Source organism: Drosophila busckii, chromosome 2L (genome assembly GCF_011750605.1).
Source record: "Drosophila busckii strain San Diego stock center, stock number 13000-0081.31 chromosome 2L, ASM1175060v1, whole genome shotgun sequence".
Lineage (NCBI taxonomy): Eukaryota > Metazoa > Arthropoda > Insecta > Diptera > Drosophilidae > Drosophila > Drosophila busckii.
The window spans coordinates 13,555,934-13,571,778 of NC_046604.1; the positions used below are offsets into that span (position 1 = coordinate 13,555,934).

At 35.3% G+C, this 15,845-nt stretch overlaps 1 protein-coding gene across 8 annotated transcripts in view; it reads left to right on the plus strand.

Moving 5' to 3' along the window:
* The first annotated feature begins 9,103 nt into the window (after positions 1-9,103).
* LOC108607828 (neural-cadherin) overlaps positions 9,104-15,845 on the plus strand; it is a 90,206-nt gene continuing 83,464 nt past the window's right edge. For all 8 annotated transcript variants that reach the window (XM_017998881.1, XM_017998882.1, XM_017998883.1 and 5 more), the window contains exon 1: positions 9,104-10,666. In XM_017998881.1, the coding sequence (XP_017854370.1) occupies positions 9,127-10,666 (1,540 nt within the window). In that variant the 5' untranslated portion in view covers positions 9,104-9,126. The remainder of the gene's footprint in view (positions 10,667-15,845) is intronic.

Consider the following 15,845-nt stretch of genomic DNA (forward strand, 5'->3'; position numbering starts at 1 on the left):
AAGAAAGAAAAGAACGTACAGAAAGCAATAAGAAGAAGTGACAGCAACAGCGTGACTGCGCATAAATACGTGCGGGCAGAGGCAGCGGCAGCGGCCGAAAGCAGAGGAAGTTGGGTAACTCTCTGTGTGTAGTGCGCGGGGGTTAGGTGCGCGCTTGTAGACAATCAATATAATTGCTTGGGATAGCCAAAGCAATTTTCTATATGCGAGCGCAGCTTTTATAGTGTGTGTGTGCCATATAGTCAAAAATTTAATTATATTTTAAATAGATTGTAAATGAAATTACTTTAGTTGAGCTAAAATCAACGAAAGCTTAATAAAAATTATATATTGAATGTATATGTTAATAAAAATAATATGAAAATAATTTACAGTCATCAATATTACATTTCTAATTAAATAAATTAATTGCAATTTATAAAACTGCGCTATTATTTTTATTTAATAGCGTTAATTACTTAAACATATTTTGTTTGCATTTACTTATAATAAATATTAACTGTTTTGTATTATTTGCGCTCATAAATAAAATATCTATTAATTGATTACAAGAATTCGTTAATTAAAAGTGTCAATTAATTGGTAAATAATATTTTCATTATAACTTTAGTTGCATTTGCTATTGGCACTGCTTGCAATAAATGATTTATTTTCTTTTACTGCAATTTTCAATAAATTACTTTTAACTTCAACTATGCTTAGTTAACATTTAGTAAATATTAGATAAACAGCTAACTAAAGGACAAACTAATTAATAATTCAGCTACTATCAGCTGCAATTAAATGCCAACTACAAATAGAACTAATCGCTAGTCGCCCTACATTAGCATCGACATCTACGCTTCAATCATTATAAGCGCATTACCTGGCGGCGCCCCATTAAACTTCACACATACTAGTTTATGTATATTTAACACGCGTGCTCTTAACTCATCAGAGAGGAGCCAGAGCCAGAGCAATTATATTGAAAATGCAAACTGTTTATTATACATATAAGGCAAACGCCTCAACGTTTAGAGACCCTTTTGGGGCTTGAACATGTGCCGACTTTTAAGTGCCTTCCTGGAATTTGCTTTGTTGGCTAAATTAAATTTCAGGACGCCTGCAAGGTGTTGACTAGTGGTAATAATACCTTAATTAAATTTGCAGACAACTTGTACTAAAATGAAAAAAGCAAACTCAAGATTTTGCGTGTGCGTCCTGTGGCAAGAGAAATTCTGCGGAGTGCTCCCCATTAAGGTTGAGTGCCTAAGAGCTTTGCAAAAGTTGGACAATTGTTGATTACATTGTTACAACAAATGCGATTAAGTAATTTTGATGTTGTTGCTGCTGTTGCTTTTGCTGTTGCTGCTGCAGTTTGTGTGTTGCGTTTAACATGCAATGTGTAAGAAGAAGAAGCAGCAGTAAATCAATGCAAGTAATGAATATTGATTGTAACCTGCAGCGTTGTATAATAAATATTTTTAATAGCTTTACTAAAGTTAATAAGTAGCAATAACAAAGAAATAACAAAGAGGCAAAAAAAAGGGTGTATTATTTTTATGTAAAGTAACGAGTAGCGAGTGCGTAAAACAAAAGGTGTGCTAACTAAATAATTTTTAACGAATAACCGAATAGCAATAACTATTTTTGAATATAAAGGATAAATAAAGGGTGTATTACTTTTATATTACTACGGGAATTAAATACGAACGAGTGTAAAGTAACGAGTAGCGAGTAGCGTAAACAAAAGGTGTGCTAAATAAATAATTTATATTTGAATAACCGAATAGCACTAACTATTTTTGAATATAAAGGATATACATATAAAGGGTAAAGGGTTATTTTTAAAGTGCTTCGATTATTAAATACGAAGGAGTGTAAAGTAACGAGTAGCGAGTAGCGTAAAACAAAATGTGAATTGAATTCTCATACTAACTTCAATTTTGATTCAAGAATAAAATAAGCAAGAGTCTAAAGTAACGAGTACAAAATAATACACAGAATTTATGAGTGCAGTAAAACGAGTGTAGTATAAAGAGTATGTATTAGCTAGAGTATTATAACGAGTGTAGAGTAGCGAATATAGAGTAACGAGTAAAGATTTAAGAAGATATTGAGATAACGACATAAAGTATAACGAGTTTAGAATAACAATTCAAATATAACGATTGACAGACAGAAGAGTAACAAGTAGCGAGTATGGTCTAGTTATATAACGAGTTAAAAGGTTTCCCAAGAAGCTTTACAAATTACAACTTTTCGCCCAATGAGAAATGCCAAACAATGCCAAATGTTGTGTTTGACGGCAGCAACAAAAAAAAAAAAAAATGTATTGTGTTGAGTGCTGAATTAAGCATGAAATGTACAAGACATACTCGTAGTAATACGAGGGGGGGCCTACACTACCCCCCTCTGTAGCAACTAAATTTTTCGTGCTGGCAAAATGCCCAAGCAAACGAACAGTGATGACTGCAACTGTTCGCAACTGTCTGCCGCGCTTGCCTGTGCTTGCCACACTCCGGTTGCCCGTTGCACTTCCGGCGTAAGCAAAAAGTGCAATGCATTAAAATTGAATTTAAACAAAAAGAAAACTCTAAACAAAAAGCAGCAACAACAAAAGTGGAACATGCTGCTGCCAATACACAAAAGGGGCAACAGCGCAAGCGACAAGCGTCAAAGGGCGCGGGGCGTGGCGGGGTAGTTGCATTGAATGACTCGCCTCGAATCGATACGAATATGAATGCATGCGAATACGAATAGTGTGGCTGGCCTAGGGTGCAACTTAGCGCTGCCTGCCGCAACTAGCGGCAAAAAGGGCATTCAACTTGCCACACACACACAGACACACATGTGTGCGAGCTGTGGAATGGGTCAAGGGAGCGCTTGTTGGGGGTGGGGGTGGGGCTGGCACGCATTCTTTTGTAACTAGCATCAAGGTTAACTATTTGCATTTATTTATTTTATTTAAACGCTTTTGCTGCTGGGGCAAACCGTTTAGCTTTGCTTGCATTTCATTTAAATTTTTTATATATATTTTACTGTAACATATGCTGAGCGCCCAGTCCGCTGCATTTAATTTAATTGAAAATCGAAACCAGCGGCGAGAATTAATTGCGGCTATAAAAACAAAAGTTGCCAAAGTAAAATACACAAATGGCAATAAATGCGCACACACATTGTAACACCTAAATAAACATATAGTCAATGTATATGTGTGTGTGTTTATAGCTTAGAGCAAACGAAAATATTGAGCTGACAATTCAATTGTATCAAACTTTGTTGAAATAAATTACAAATGCTGTGTAAAAAATTAGCAAAAATAATAAAAAATACTCACATAACAAATAATAAATATTTGAAAAATTAGCTGTGTAAATAAAAATATTTTATGCAACTTAAGCATGCAAACAAATATTTTACACAGTTTAAAACTAAAGTTTAGCTACAATTGGAAACTTACATTTATTTTTGTAGCCATATTTGAGCTTTTTTTTTTTTATTTAAATAAATTTTAGTGTTACATTTTGCTGCTATCAAATTTAATTTATTGCCGCACTTTTAATAAAAAACATTAATCAATTTATGGCGCTTGGTAAATACCAAAATATTTTTTGGTAACCCCTGACAAAAAATATGTTTATTAAATTCTCTTGAAAAAAAATTGAAATTTGCTGCGGGCTTTGCGACCCTTTTGCTACCACTGAACATTGAACTTTATGTAAATTAAAACTAAAGTATTTAGCGAGCCATTTAAAGCAGACAAAGGCAATACAAATACATATAAACACACGCGTGTGTGTGTTAACTGTTTGTGTTATAAAGGGCGACAACGCGCACATGAGTTGCTGTCAAAAGGAAGATTTTGTGTTTTTTTTTCAGTAGCGCGTGTCAGACACACAAACAATAAAAATAATATAAAAAGAGCGAAACGCCTATAGGGCGCAAATCTGTTAACAAATCCCTAGGAAACAAATACATACATATACACACAGGTAGCTAGTCAACCACAGTCGGACAGTTGAAAGTGCTTAGGGAGTGAATATAAAAACGAGGGATATAAAATTGAGTTTTGAGCGCGCTGAGTGTTGAGCTAGGTAGAAATTTGTGTGAGGAAGTGCTACATCAAATATGAATTGGATTGTGATCTCTCTCTCTCTCGCTCTCATAGACAAACAAAACACATTGTCAAGCAAATTTGACAATGAGAAATTGCCCCAAAGCTACAAAGATTAATTGGTTTAAAACAAAATCTTAAAAATAAATACACGTACAGCAAATTCATGGAAAAGCAAAAACTCATGCGCACAGCCTGTCAACACTTTTTGTTGTTGCTACACATGCAAATTAAAGCCCTAAGGCTATTGCTTCGGTGTTAACCATAAATAAAGTCATTACCAGCTGCAGCAAATATTTGCATATCACAGTAGCAGCCCAAGATCAGTTAAAGACACGCAGCGCTGCGTACCCTTTGAAAAATTATGTGTTAACATAAACAGCGACACGCCCACTTTGCAGGCTCAAACTCAAGTGGCCTAATTGGAAATACAGCAACAGCTTAAGAGCAAAAAGTAGCAACTGATTTCCAGCATAAATATCGAGCCACAAAGGCGCAGCGATTACAACGGCTAAATGTCTTTATTTATATAAAGAGTACAGTTTGCTTAGCATTATTTATGTGAAGTGTTAATGAAGTGAGAACATTGTGGCTAGACTTAAGCACAAATGTTATTGAAAAGCTGCAACATAAATTTAAACATTTTAACAAAAACTTTAGTGAGTCTCGACTTAAGTTTTGATTCACTGAAGCGCGCAGTTAAGTCTTGACTTAAGTCAGCTGCAGCTTAAATAAAATTCTTTTTTATATTAAGCCTTTGGTCTACATTTGAGTTATTTTTGCCAACAACAATTTTATCGAACTCTACGCTTCACACTCGCCGCTCTAAATAAATAAAATTCCTCTAATATTAACGAGCTTTGTGTATAAATTTAAGCCCCAACGCCCACACGAACGCGTTACTTTATACACTTTCAATTTATATATATCACTCTCTCTCTCTCTCTCTCTCTTTCTGTCTGTCACTAGCGTGTCTTTTAACATTCATTTGTTTGTCACCTATTTAGTTTATCTTGCGCTCGCATCTTAATTGCAATTAGCTATAAAAATAACAAATTGTATAAAATACAAAATTTTCGCAGCTTATCTTACAGCATCTGCTAATCACATTGTCTTACTAGCTTAGTAGTTGTTTAGCTACTACTTTAAAAAAAGAGACTCTTAATGAAATTAACATAACTAGCTGTTTAAATTAATCCATAGCAAGTTGTAACAAGCTTGAGTATTGACTGCCCATAAATCATTCAGCATTTGTTTATAAAATTAAGTTGCTACATAGCCTAAATTATATAGCATTGTTTTTTTTTTTGTCGTTGCGTGTAAAAATTCATTAAAAATTCGCCGCATTGTGATTAATCAAAACAAAGCTCAAGTTTTGTTAGTGGCACTTAATTAAAAGCAAAAGATAAACTAGTTGAAAATCTAAAAATATGCAGCGCACTCTCCACGGCGTAGCGCGCTACATTTTGAGTTGGGAAGTTGCATAAATTAAATATATAACTGGTATTTTATACGCTCGTATTGATTTCAAATGCATTTATGCAGTTTATACGCTAAGCAAAAAGTACATAAAAATAATCTTAAAGCTTGCGTAAATTGAAACTGACTAATTAATGGAACAATTAATTAATAAATCTATAGGAATATGCATTGAATTTTTAGCTTCATAGCTTAATATTATAACTTAAAATTATGGCAGTAAATAAAATAAATTGAAACTGAGCAGCTAAACAAATTTAAAAGAAACTTAAATATTGTCCTGCTATGTTCTGTATTTAATTTTCATTAAAGTCAAGCACAATAATTTAATACCATAAAATATTTTTTTTACTACCTTATTATGCAGTTATATTTATAGCTATATATAGCAGCATATTTATGTTCATTTTCAATCATAAATTGTGTGTTTCATTCGAACGCCGAATTTATTAGCAATAAATAAATGCAAACATATTTTATATTTATTAAGACTATGAAAATTTTCAAACTAATTTATTGAATACAATTTTTGCTTATGACACGCCCACCTCAAATACTGCCCATCGGCAAAGAAGCAGAAGAATTTCGGCGGCAATTTAAAATCGATTAAAAGCAGCCCGCGACACCTGAAGACCACCAACTGTGCTGAACTCGAATTAATATGCAGCCAGAGAGCTTTGGCTACAGGCGTTGCCTCAACAAAGAAAAATATTTATTAGAATTTAAAGCAATAGCTACAGATATTTCTGCTTAGCAGTAGCGCATAAAAGCAACGAATATTAAAATAAATTTAGGCAGCTCTCATATCCACTTTCATTTGTATTTGATTAACGCTTGACTTTGTCATAAATATTTAAAGTGCTGCGGCCAACAATATTTTGGTTATTAACTGTCATAAGCTGAAAAGAAAACTCTTGGCCTAATGAAGCTTTAATTGTTGACCCAAAACTATTCATTTCAACCTTTTTTTTGTTGTTGTTGTTGTTTATTGCGCAAACATAAAAAATTCATTGCTTTATGATTGACACCCGCACCGAAATATAAAATTTTCATTTTGGGTGAAACTGCAGCTTTAAGCAAATTTGATTTGTGCATTGACTTTTAATGCTTTTTAATACTCTTCGACTATATTTACTATGCCAACAGCCACAGCAGCGCAGTCTCATGCTTGTTTATATTGCTGACTTATGCTTCTTCTTCTTCCACTCGACTTTGAGCCATAAAGTTGAACTGAGTGTTGAGCTTTTGTTTTGTACAAATATTTGCTTAAGCATAATTAAAAACAGTTTCAAAGATACACAGCAGAGTGTGAGTCAAATTGATTGATTTTAAATGCTTTTTAAATATTTTATGAACGGTAAATAGCGTTAGCCAATTTATGTATACACTTTGTATATTGTACAAAAATTCAAAATATAAATATATTTAGTTATTGAATATTGAGTTAAAGTTTTAGCTGTACAAAAATTCAAATAAAAAAAATCAATAAAATTGATATTTAGTTATTTGAAGTCTTTAAACAGTTTTTAACATTTTTAAATTAAATAATGAGCCATAGAGTGTAAATTTTCTTAAATATTGGAAGACTACAATAGGTTAATTTTTTAATTTATATAAAATTTTGTTGTATTTATTTTCCACAATATTAGACGACAAACAACATTTTTCAACATTTTTTAATTTATATAAAATATTGAATTGTTGTATTAAGCATACATTTATTTATCAACATTTTTAAATTTATATGGAATGTTGAAATTTTGTATTAAGCCATAATTAGTGAACCAATTCCTATAACAATTTCATGCAATTAGAAACGTTGAAGTTTTTATGTTGCAGCTTCGTTAGTCAAATGATTTACAACCCTGATTTCAATATCTATCTCTCTCTTTCTCTCTTTCTCTTTAACATACATATATCATTATATAGTTATGCTAACATTTCCTGTTGCCTAATTCAAATGACAATGGCAGGAAAAGAATCGACATTAGCTTGTTACTTGTAATTTGTCAAATGTGCCGAGACTATAATTAACATTGCTCTTGTTTGTTGTTTGGGCAGCGTGTGCAGTCAGCTGTTGTGGCAGCAGCAACTTGTGCATGTTGCATGCAGCATGTTTGATAATTACGCGTAAAAAGCCAAATAAAACAATTGTCAACACATTGAGTGAGAGTCATAAAAATTAGGAAACCTGATACAAGCAAAAGAGAGAATTTTATTATTTATAAGCACGCAGCGGCGGCGGCGGCGCCTGCGCAGCTGTTGTAAATACCAGAAAGGGGCGAGAGAAAGAGAGAGGGGGGAGTACCTTTTCAAAAATGACAGGGTGCGTGCCGCGTGCTGATCCGTTGCACACAAGAGCGCTCGGGTAATTAAAATAATGTTCACAATGCACAACAGTTTTTCAAGGGCGCACACACACACACACACACGCACATGTGTGCCACACATTTCGGGGTGGGAATTAGTTTGGCCCACGTTGAAAAAAGCAAAAAATAAAACCAGAGCTACATAGTTGTGCCTCAAGTCAAAGGAAAACAACAACAACAACTGGAACATGAAAATGCCAAAAGTTGCAATATCCCGTGCCACACTCAATATCATTGAATATTTTATAGTTTAGCTTTCGTTGTTTTTTTTGTAACTTATATAATTAAAAAGTTTTTGCTTTGTTACACATTCAAAGTGTTGCACGTTGCATAGAGTCGAGCAATTAAAATTTCAAACAGTTGACAGCAATTTCGTTGCAAGTCAACTGAGTTTAGCTCAATTTTAATAAGCAAAAAAAGTTTTATTAATTTAACATTTATTATTAGCTCAAGACTAAATTTTATAATTCTTTAAATTAGTTTTTGAAGCAGTCATTAGGCTAAAATTATTATATATAAACTATGTTATGTCATAACAAATGTTTGACTTACATTTTTGCAGAAATTTATAAATAATAAATCCGAGAGTACTAAGCACATGTTATAAACTAAGCTTAATTTTATAAATATTTTAAAAATATTTAAAGCCGAAACGACTTGAAATTAAAATTGCAAAAAAAAAACTTAATATGTTTTATAATTTTATAATATTAATAAATATTTTTAATTGCATTTTTGCATTTTATTAATAAGCTAATTATATATACACTATAAATTATTTACAAATGTTTGACTTACATTTTTACAGAAATTTATAAATAGCTAAGCTTAATTATATAAATATTTAAAAATATTTAAAATTGCAAACAAAATATTTAAAATGTTTTATAATTACGTTATATTAATAAATATATTTTTTCAATTTTATTAATAAATTAATTTTTCTTTTACTTTCATTGCAGTCTGCTGGCAGCAAGAACAACAATAATGCAACCAACAAGTGCAGCATAAAAACATAAATTTGATTAAACAAAAAGCAAACTACATGCATACTAAAAACATAAGCAGTAAAAACAATAATTAAATACAAATAAAATTAAAGCAACTTGCATTGCATAAAACAAACTTGGGCAGCGGAGCAACAAAAGCTTTGTAAAGCTACAACGCGTGTCCGCAGGCGAAATGGCGGCACGACGTTGCAAGTGGCTGTCGCTGTTGCTGCCTGTGCTGCTGGCAACAGCAACGACGAGAGCAGCCACAAGCGGAGTAGCAACTGCAGCGGAATTTCATGGGCTGAGCGCTGAGAATGCAGCTCGCATGTTGGCGGGCAGTCCAGGCGAGGCGAACCACAGTGAAATGTCGCTAGTGCTGCCACACGATACGTATCCGGGCTTTAGCATCAAGAAGTTCAAAACGCGTCCATTGCATGCGGCGCTGAATCACAGCAAAGGCAACAGCAGCAGCCAAAGTGAAGCGCCTGCTGCGTATCGCATGCTCGATAGCGATTATTCGAAATATTTTACTGTACTAGACGATGGTGTAGTAATGACTACAGCGGATATATCGCCGTTGGTCAATCGTCCAGTGCAGTTGCTGGTTGTGGAGGAGACGCCCAATGTAACCAATACGCATAGCTTGCAGCTTTTTGTCATGCATCGCAAGGATATGCTGCGCTTCAGCGGTTCGCTGCTCGATGCCAGCGGCGAGGTGCGTGAGAATCAACCCGCGGGCACACGCGTGCGTGGTGTGCCCTTGATGCAGGCCTTCAGTGGTTCCATACTGGATGAGGAGCTGGCGCAGCCCAAGAAGGTGCGCTACACCATCATCGATGGCAATGTGGGCGATGCTTTTGCGCTGCAGGAACGACGCGCCAATCAGAATATACAACTGCATGCCAAGTCTTTGGTTATTGCGGGCGACGATGAGGCGGGGGTGTGGCTGGTAACAAATCGTCCATTGGATCGCGAACAGCGTGCGCACTACGATTTATCAGTTGAAGCCTCCGATGTTGATGGTCTCGATAAAACTGTATCCAAAATACAAATTAGCGTGCTCGATGAAAACGACAATCGTCCCGTGTTCAAGGCACAGGAATATAAATTCGCTTTGGCTGGCCAAAAGTCCAACAGCCTCGATAGCAACAGCAGCATAAGCTGGCAGCGTTTTGCTATTTTAGGCAAAGTGGAGGCCACCGATGCCGACGGCGATAAGCTCGCCTATCGCATTAAGAATCCCAGCAATGTGGTCATCATTGTGCCGCAAACTGGCGAAATTATGCTCGCCGGCGAGCCCACCTCGAATGAGCTTTTAATTGAGGTCATCGCACATGATCTGCGCTATCCCAGTCTGCTGAGTGCGCAGCCAGCCAAGGTGCTGTTGGAGTTTCTGGCACCCGAACCGATTTCGTTTATTATGCAACACTTGGAGCACGATGAGTTCAACCCGCACTCGCATCATCGTGAGAAGCGTCGCGTTACACGCGCCGTGCGGCCCACCAAACGCATCGAGTTCACTGAGGCCGATGGCGATACCGAGGGCAAGTCTGTGTTTCAGCTGGAGAAGGAGACGGATAAGGAAACATTTAAAATACGCGATGATAATCCTTGGGTTACGGTCGAAACAAATGGCGCTGTGCGTGTGAAGAAGAAGTGGGACTATGAGGAGCTGGGACCAGATAAGACCATCGATTTCTGGGTTATTATTACCAACACGGGACACAATGGTGAGCGCACAAATTTTTATTCAATACAATTTTAAATGAAGCTATAAATTGCTGTAGTAATTAAATGTAAACAGAGCTGCAATGAGTGAGAGTAAAGTTATAGCTATATAAAGTCGAAGAGATAAGGCAAAGGCAAATACATTTCAGATTTAATGCTGTCAACAGAAATAGTTCAGAGCTTCAAATTACAGCCACTGTTAGTTGTTTAACAGTTAGCGCGTTATGTAAACAACTTAACAGCAGACTGTAAACTCAAGGCATTAATATAAGCTTATTTAAATAGCTTAGACTTCACTTACTTAGTTTAGCCATTTGTCAAAAATGATTTAAGTTAGTTTAAAGGTTTAGGCTTTGTTTACATTTATAGTTAACAGTGCGCTGTTAGCCATCTGTTGTTATTTAATATTAAAAATTATTTAAGCTTGTTTAAAGGCTGTCAAATAGCTTAGTCTTTGCCTACATGTATAGTTAACAGTGCTCTGTTAGCCACTTGCTGTTGCTTAACATTTATGCTAATAGTTTTGAACTCATGTCTATTCACTTAACAATCAACTTCTAATTTAATACAAAGAACTTTTTGAATAATAGACTGCTTGAGTGCACACTGAAATTGAAATGCCAAATTAATTAATCTGGAAGCTCAAGCTGTGACAACTAGCAGGCAAAGTAATGCCAATAAAATTAATATAAACTTACTGGGAAGCCAACTTGCTTGGACTGCAGACTTAATTTGCAAACTTCAGAGCTTCAGACAAGCCTTTGTTGTGCTTATGCGCAAATGAAAACTCAATTGTTGACAATTAAACGTAAATCAGTGAGCAGTAGAAAGAGAGAGAGAGAGAGCGAGCTGTATATAAAGTGAGATAGAGCTATGTAAAAGGGAATCTTTTTGCTAGCAAATTGCTATTCAAATATTTGGGCTGTCATGACAAGTAATTACGCCTGAAGTGAGCCAGAGACACAAACACACACATACACACATTGGGTTTGCCTGGTCAACACACACACACATGCAGCTTGGGAAACGCACAGTTGTGCTTTTGTGTCTTGCTCTGTTATTTCAAGCGTAGACTGCATATGCAAATATTGAAGCATTTTAAGCTCCAAAAAAAAAAAAAACAAGCAGCACAATTAAGAGAACTCAGTAGCAGGACGCAGCAGCCAATCAATTGCATACGCAGGACTGAACAAAAGTTCAGCTAACTGACAGGACACGCTCATGAATTGTACAAAACCCTCGAACCATGTAGTCTAGTGTGCCCTTTTATGTTTTTTTTCTTCTTTTTTTTCTGGCGCAGTTTTTCCGCGTTGCTAGCTGTGGGTGTTTGGGCACTGGTTGCTGCTGCTTGTTCAACTGTCACTCAATTAACAACAACATTCAGTAGCAACATTCATTCATATTGCAGCTGCAAAGTGTCGCACTTCATCTCTTTCATTGCTGCTCGTTGTGCGTTTTCATTAAAAAACATATTGTCATTGTTTGCTTTGGCATGAACTTATTAAGTGTGGCTGGATTAATTAAAAATTGCGGAAATGCAAACAAAGAAAATAATAGAGAAAAAAATAGAGAAATGTGCGCAATGTAAGAAAATGTAAAAGTGTATGCTGCAGTTGGTTCATTAACTAGCATTTTAAATAGACTAAAAAGTGTATATTATAGCTCAGCAGCTTCAACAATTTAGTCTACAAAATTAGAGTTACATATTAAATATACTAAAAGTGCATATTTAGTACAGCTTGCCGCTTTTTGCGCAAAAGTGTATTTTATAGTCGTGTAGGTTCAACAAAAACTTACTGCGGATCAGTTAAAAAAATTAGCGCAACATTTGAAGCAAAGCAAAAGTGTATACAGTAATTGCTTAGAGGTAGAGCTTGCGACTTTTTATGCCAAAGTGTATATTAAAGTCAGGTAGATGCAACTAGAAGCTACTACAATTTAGTTTAAAGAATTAGAGTAACATTTTAAATATGCTGAAAGTTGTAGCTGTGTAAATAAATAAATTTCCTGTATATCAAAGTGTATACCATAGTCGGCTAAGTTCAAATGTAGTTGCAAACTACAACAATTTAGTTATTATAGGAAAATCATTTACTTTGTCTCAAGTGCACACAAATTTGTAGAAAAAACGCTGGGAACTTGGAGTGTATGGCACTTGAGCATCCTTAGTCCTTAGCACTTGCACATGCGACAATCAATGGGCGTCGACATATATCATGTGACTAGTTGAGAATAGAGAGGAGACGGATGAGCAAGAGGTAGGCAAAGCGTATTTTGTATGCGATGCACATAGAACTGATTGTAACGGTTGCTGCTGCTGCTGCTCGAGTTAATTTATGTGTCACGCACACTGCGGCAGAGGCAGAGGCAGAGACAACTAAAAATAAGCAGCAAGGATGGGTAAAGCCACTTGTGTGCAGCCAGGACATGCATGCCCAGAGATAAACATAATTCATTATAGTAAAAAAAAAAGAGACAAAAATACTTTAGAAAGCAATGCACTCGGCCTAGGAAATAAAAAAAAATTTACGCGCAATTCATTCATTTAAAATGTAAAGTGACGAAGGCAGCGACGTAAGCAGAGAGCGTAAGCTAAAGAGAGAGCGAGCGCGAGAGCGCGCACGCAAGTGGAACGCAATGGAAATGAAACGCAAGAGCGCAGAGAGCGAACAAGAGCGAATTGAAGCGCTGCGCTCAGCGCAGTTGCTGTTGTTGTTTTTTGAAAATAGAAATGCGTGTTTTAAATAAATTGTATAACATTTATATACAAGTCAATATAAATATGGTAAGCACTGTACTTGAGACAGCATTTGAGCGCATTGGGGAATTGCTGATAATATGAAGTTATGCATGTGTGTGTGTGTGTGTGCAAAGATTGCAACGAAACCCACAAGAGTTGCCCAACTTTTTGCTGCTGCGATAAAAATAAAAAAAGTTTTGCTTGCCACAAAAACCTGCAACACGGACACGAAACGACAAAAGCAGCAGCGTTAGCCAAAACTAATGTTGAGCTAATAACACGAACAAAGGACTCGTAAAACTAAAAGCAGCGCATACAATAAAAGTGGGTGGCTGGGTGCAACTGCTGACTGTAAAAATGCATGCAACATGCAACAGTGTGTGTGCTAATTTTTATTGCACACCAACACACGCACATAAATTATGAAAATGTAAATTTTGTACTCACTCACAAAGTTATAATTAAAAGACACACACACACACACACACTTGCATAAGTTAGTGGCATTGTCTTTATCAAGAACTTGGCTTAATTAAGCATTAATTTCATATTTTATATGCATGCCTAGCATAGCTAAAATAACTCAAATTCCTTGAGGTTGCAAGTCTCAGTCTCAGTCTCAGAGTTAATTGCTTATGCCTAAGTCAACTTTGTTAGTTTGAGCTAATTTAATAAAATATTTATGCAGCTTATGTATAAAGCAAATCAATTAGTTCTAGCATGTAAAATTTAAATTTAGCAGCTGAGCTCAGCTCAGTTTGCTCGCTCAATTAATCTTGATTAATATTGTCGCTCCATTTTATGTGAGCGTTGCACAAATAATTCTAAACTTGATGCAACTGCATAAATAACAGTTATGTCAGGCATGTTGCAAGCAGCATGTTGTTGCCACACACACACACACACATAGCGCAGCGCCCTAGCTGCTAAAAGTGTTTTGGCCTAAATTTTTGAAGAGCAGAAGCGACAGCAGCGCTACAACTTGCGCGACATAAATTTTGCATGGCCCTCCCCCCTAGTGGGCGTGGCAGCTGTGACAGCCTGAGCTTGCTGCGCATATTTAGTAAAAAGTTTGAAGTTTACGCTACATAAAATTCATTGTGCGCTAAAGTTTACACTAGAGAGTGAAGCATAACCTTCGAGCTTAAAAACAATGCAATTGCATAAAAACAAAAACAACAACAACAAAGTGTATTACACTCGGTTTGGTTTTCAATCTTAAATCGAATTAAAAATGCAAATCGTTTTGCTCTGACTGACCAAAAACAAAAAACCCACAATCAAACCACAAAAGCCACCAACCCACACACACACACACACACAAATTTTGTCGACTGTCAATTTAGTGCGTTAACAGCTCTCTTGCACTTTAAATTGCAATTTGCATTTTAATTGTCACGTTAGGCGCTTATTTTAGCAAATTATTATGCTCATAATTAGACACTTGACTGTCAGTGCCTTAATTGCTGCCCAAAATTAAACAAATATCGAAATCTAATTTATTTCTGCTTTGTGCTACATCAAAAATAAATCAAACATGCGTTCGCTTTCGTTTTTACATGGAATACGCATTCAGTTTGAATCACTTAACATGGAAAATTACTCATGCGTATGGCAGGCAACGTCGTTTGTATTAAAATTTGCCTGCCTACTTGTTTGTGATTTGATTTTTGGCTAGACAAATAAAGACAGACAGGCAGTCATGATGTGTGTGTAACAAGCTTTTAAAATTGCTTGTAACAACATTTTATTTGGCGCTAAGTAAAGTGGGCTAAGTAACCAAATGGGAATTGGAATAGCAACATATGTGGGTAATAAATATAAGATAAATATTAAATGAATATTAATAGCAAAATAAAACATTTATTATATTTTTCAAAAGCAGACAACAAACTGTTTATTTATTTAATATTAACTATGAACAGTCGACATAAAATATTTAAAACTAAATTTAAAAGTATTTAAAATTATGTTTTTGTTGTAAACTTATAGATTGGGAGTATTAAACAGACAGTTGTTGAAATTAATTAAATAAAAAAATGTGTGTATAGCAAGTTAAAAATATATAAAAATATCAAAATGTTTATGCTTTAGTCCTCTCTGCGATTCTCAATTTAACAACTAAGCTACAGTGTAGCTTATTAGTATATATCTTATAACAGACATTTACTTATCAAAGCTACTTGCTCTCTAGTAATTTGTAGTTTATTACATAGCTCAATTTTGCTGTTTATTCTTTTATAAACTCAGAGCTGTGTAATTTTAAACAAATTACACGACAACACACAAAAGTATGCAACATAAAATTACAATTGAATTTCAACACACTCTACGCACAACAAAGAGAGCAAGAGAGAAATGGAAGCCATTCTATGATTAGTTTTTGCCATATTTTTATGGGCGACCCTCCCCCCCTCAGCAATGGGCTACAAACAATATTT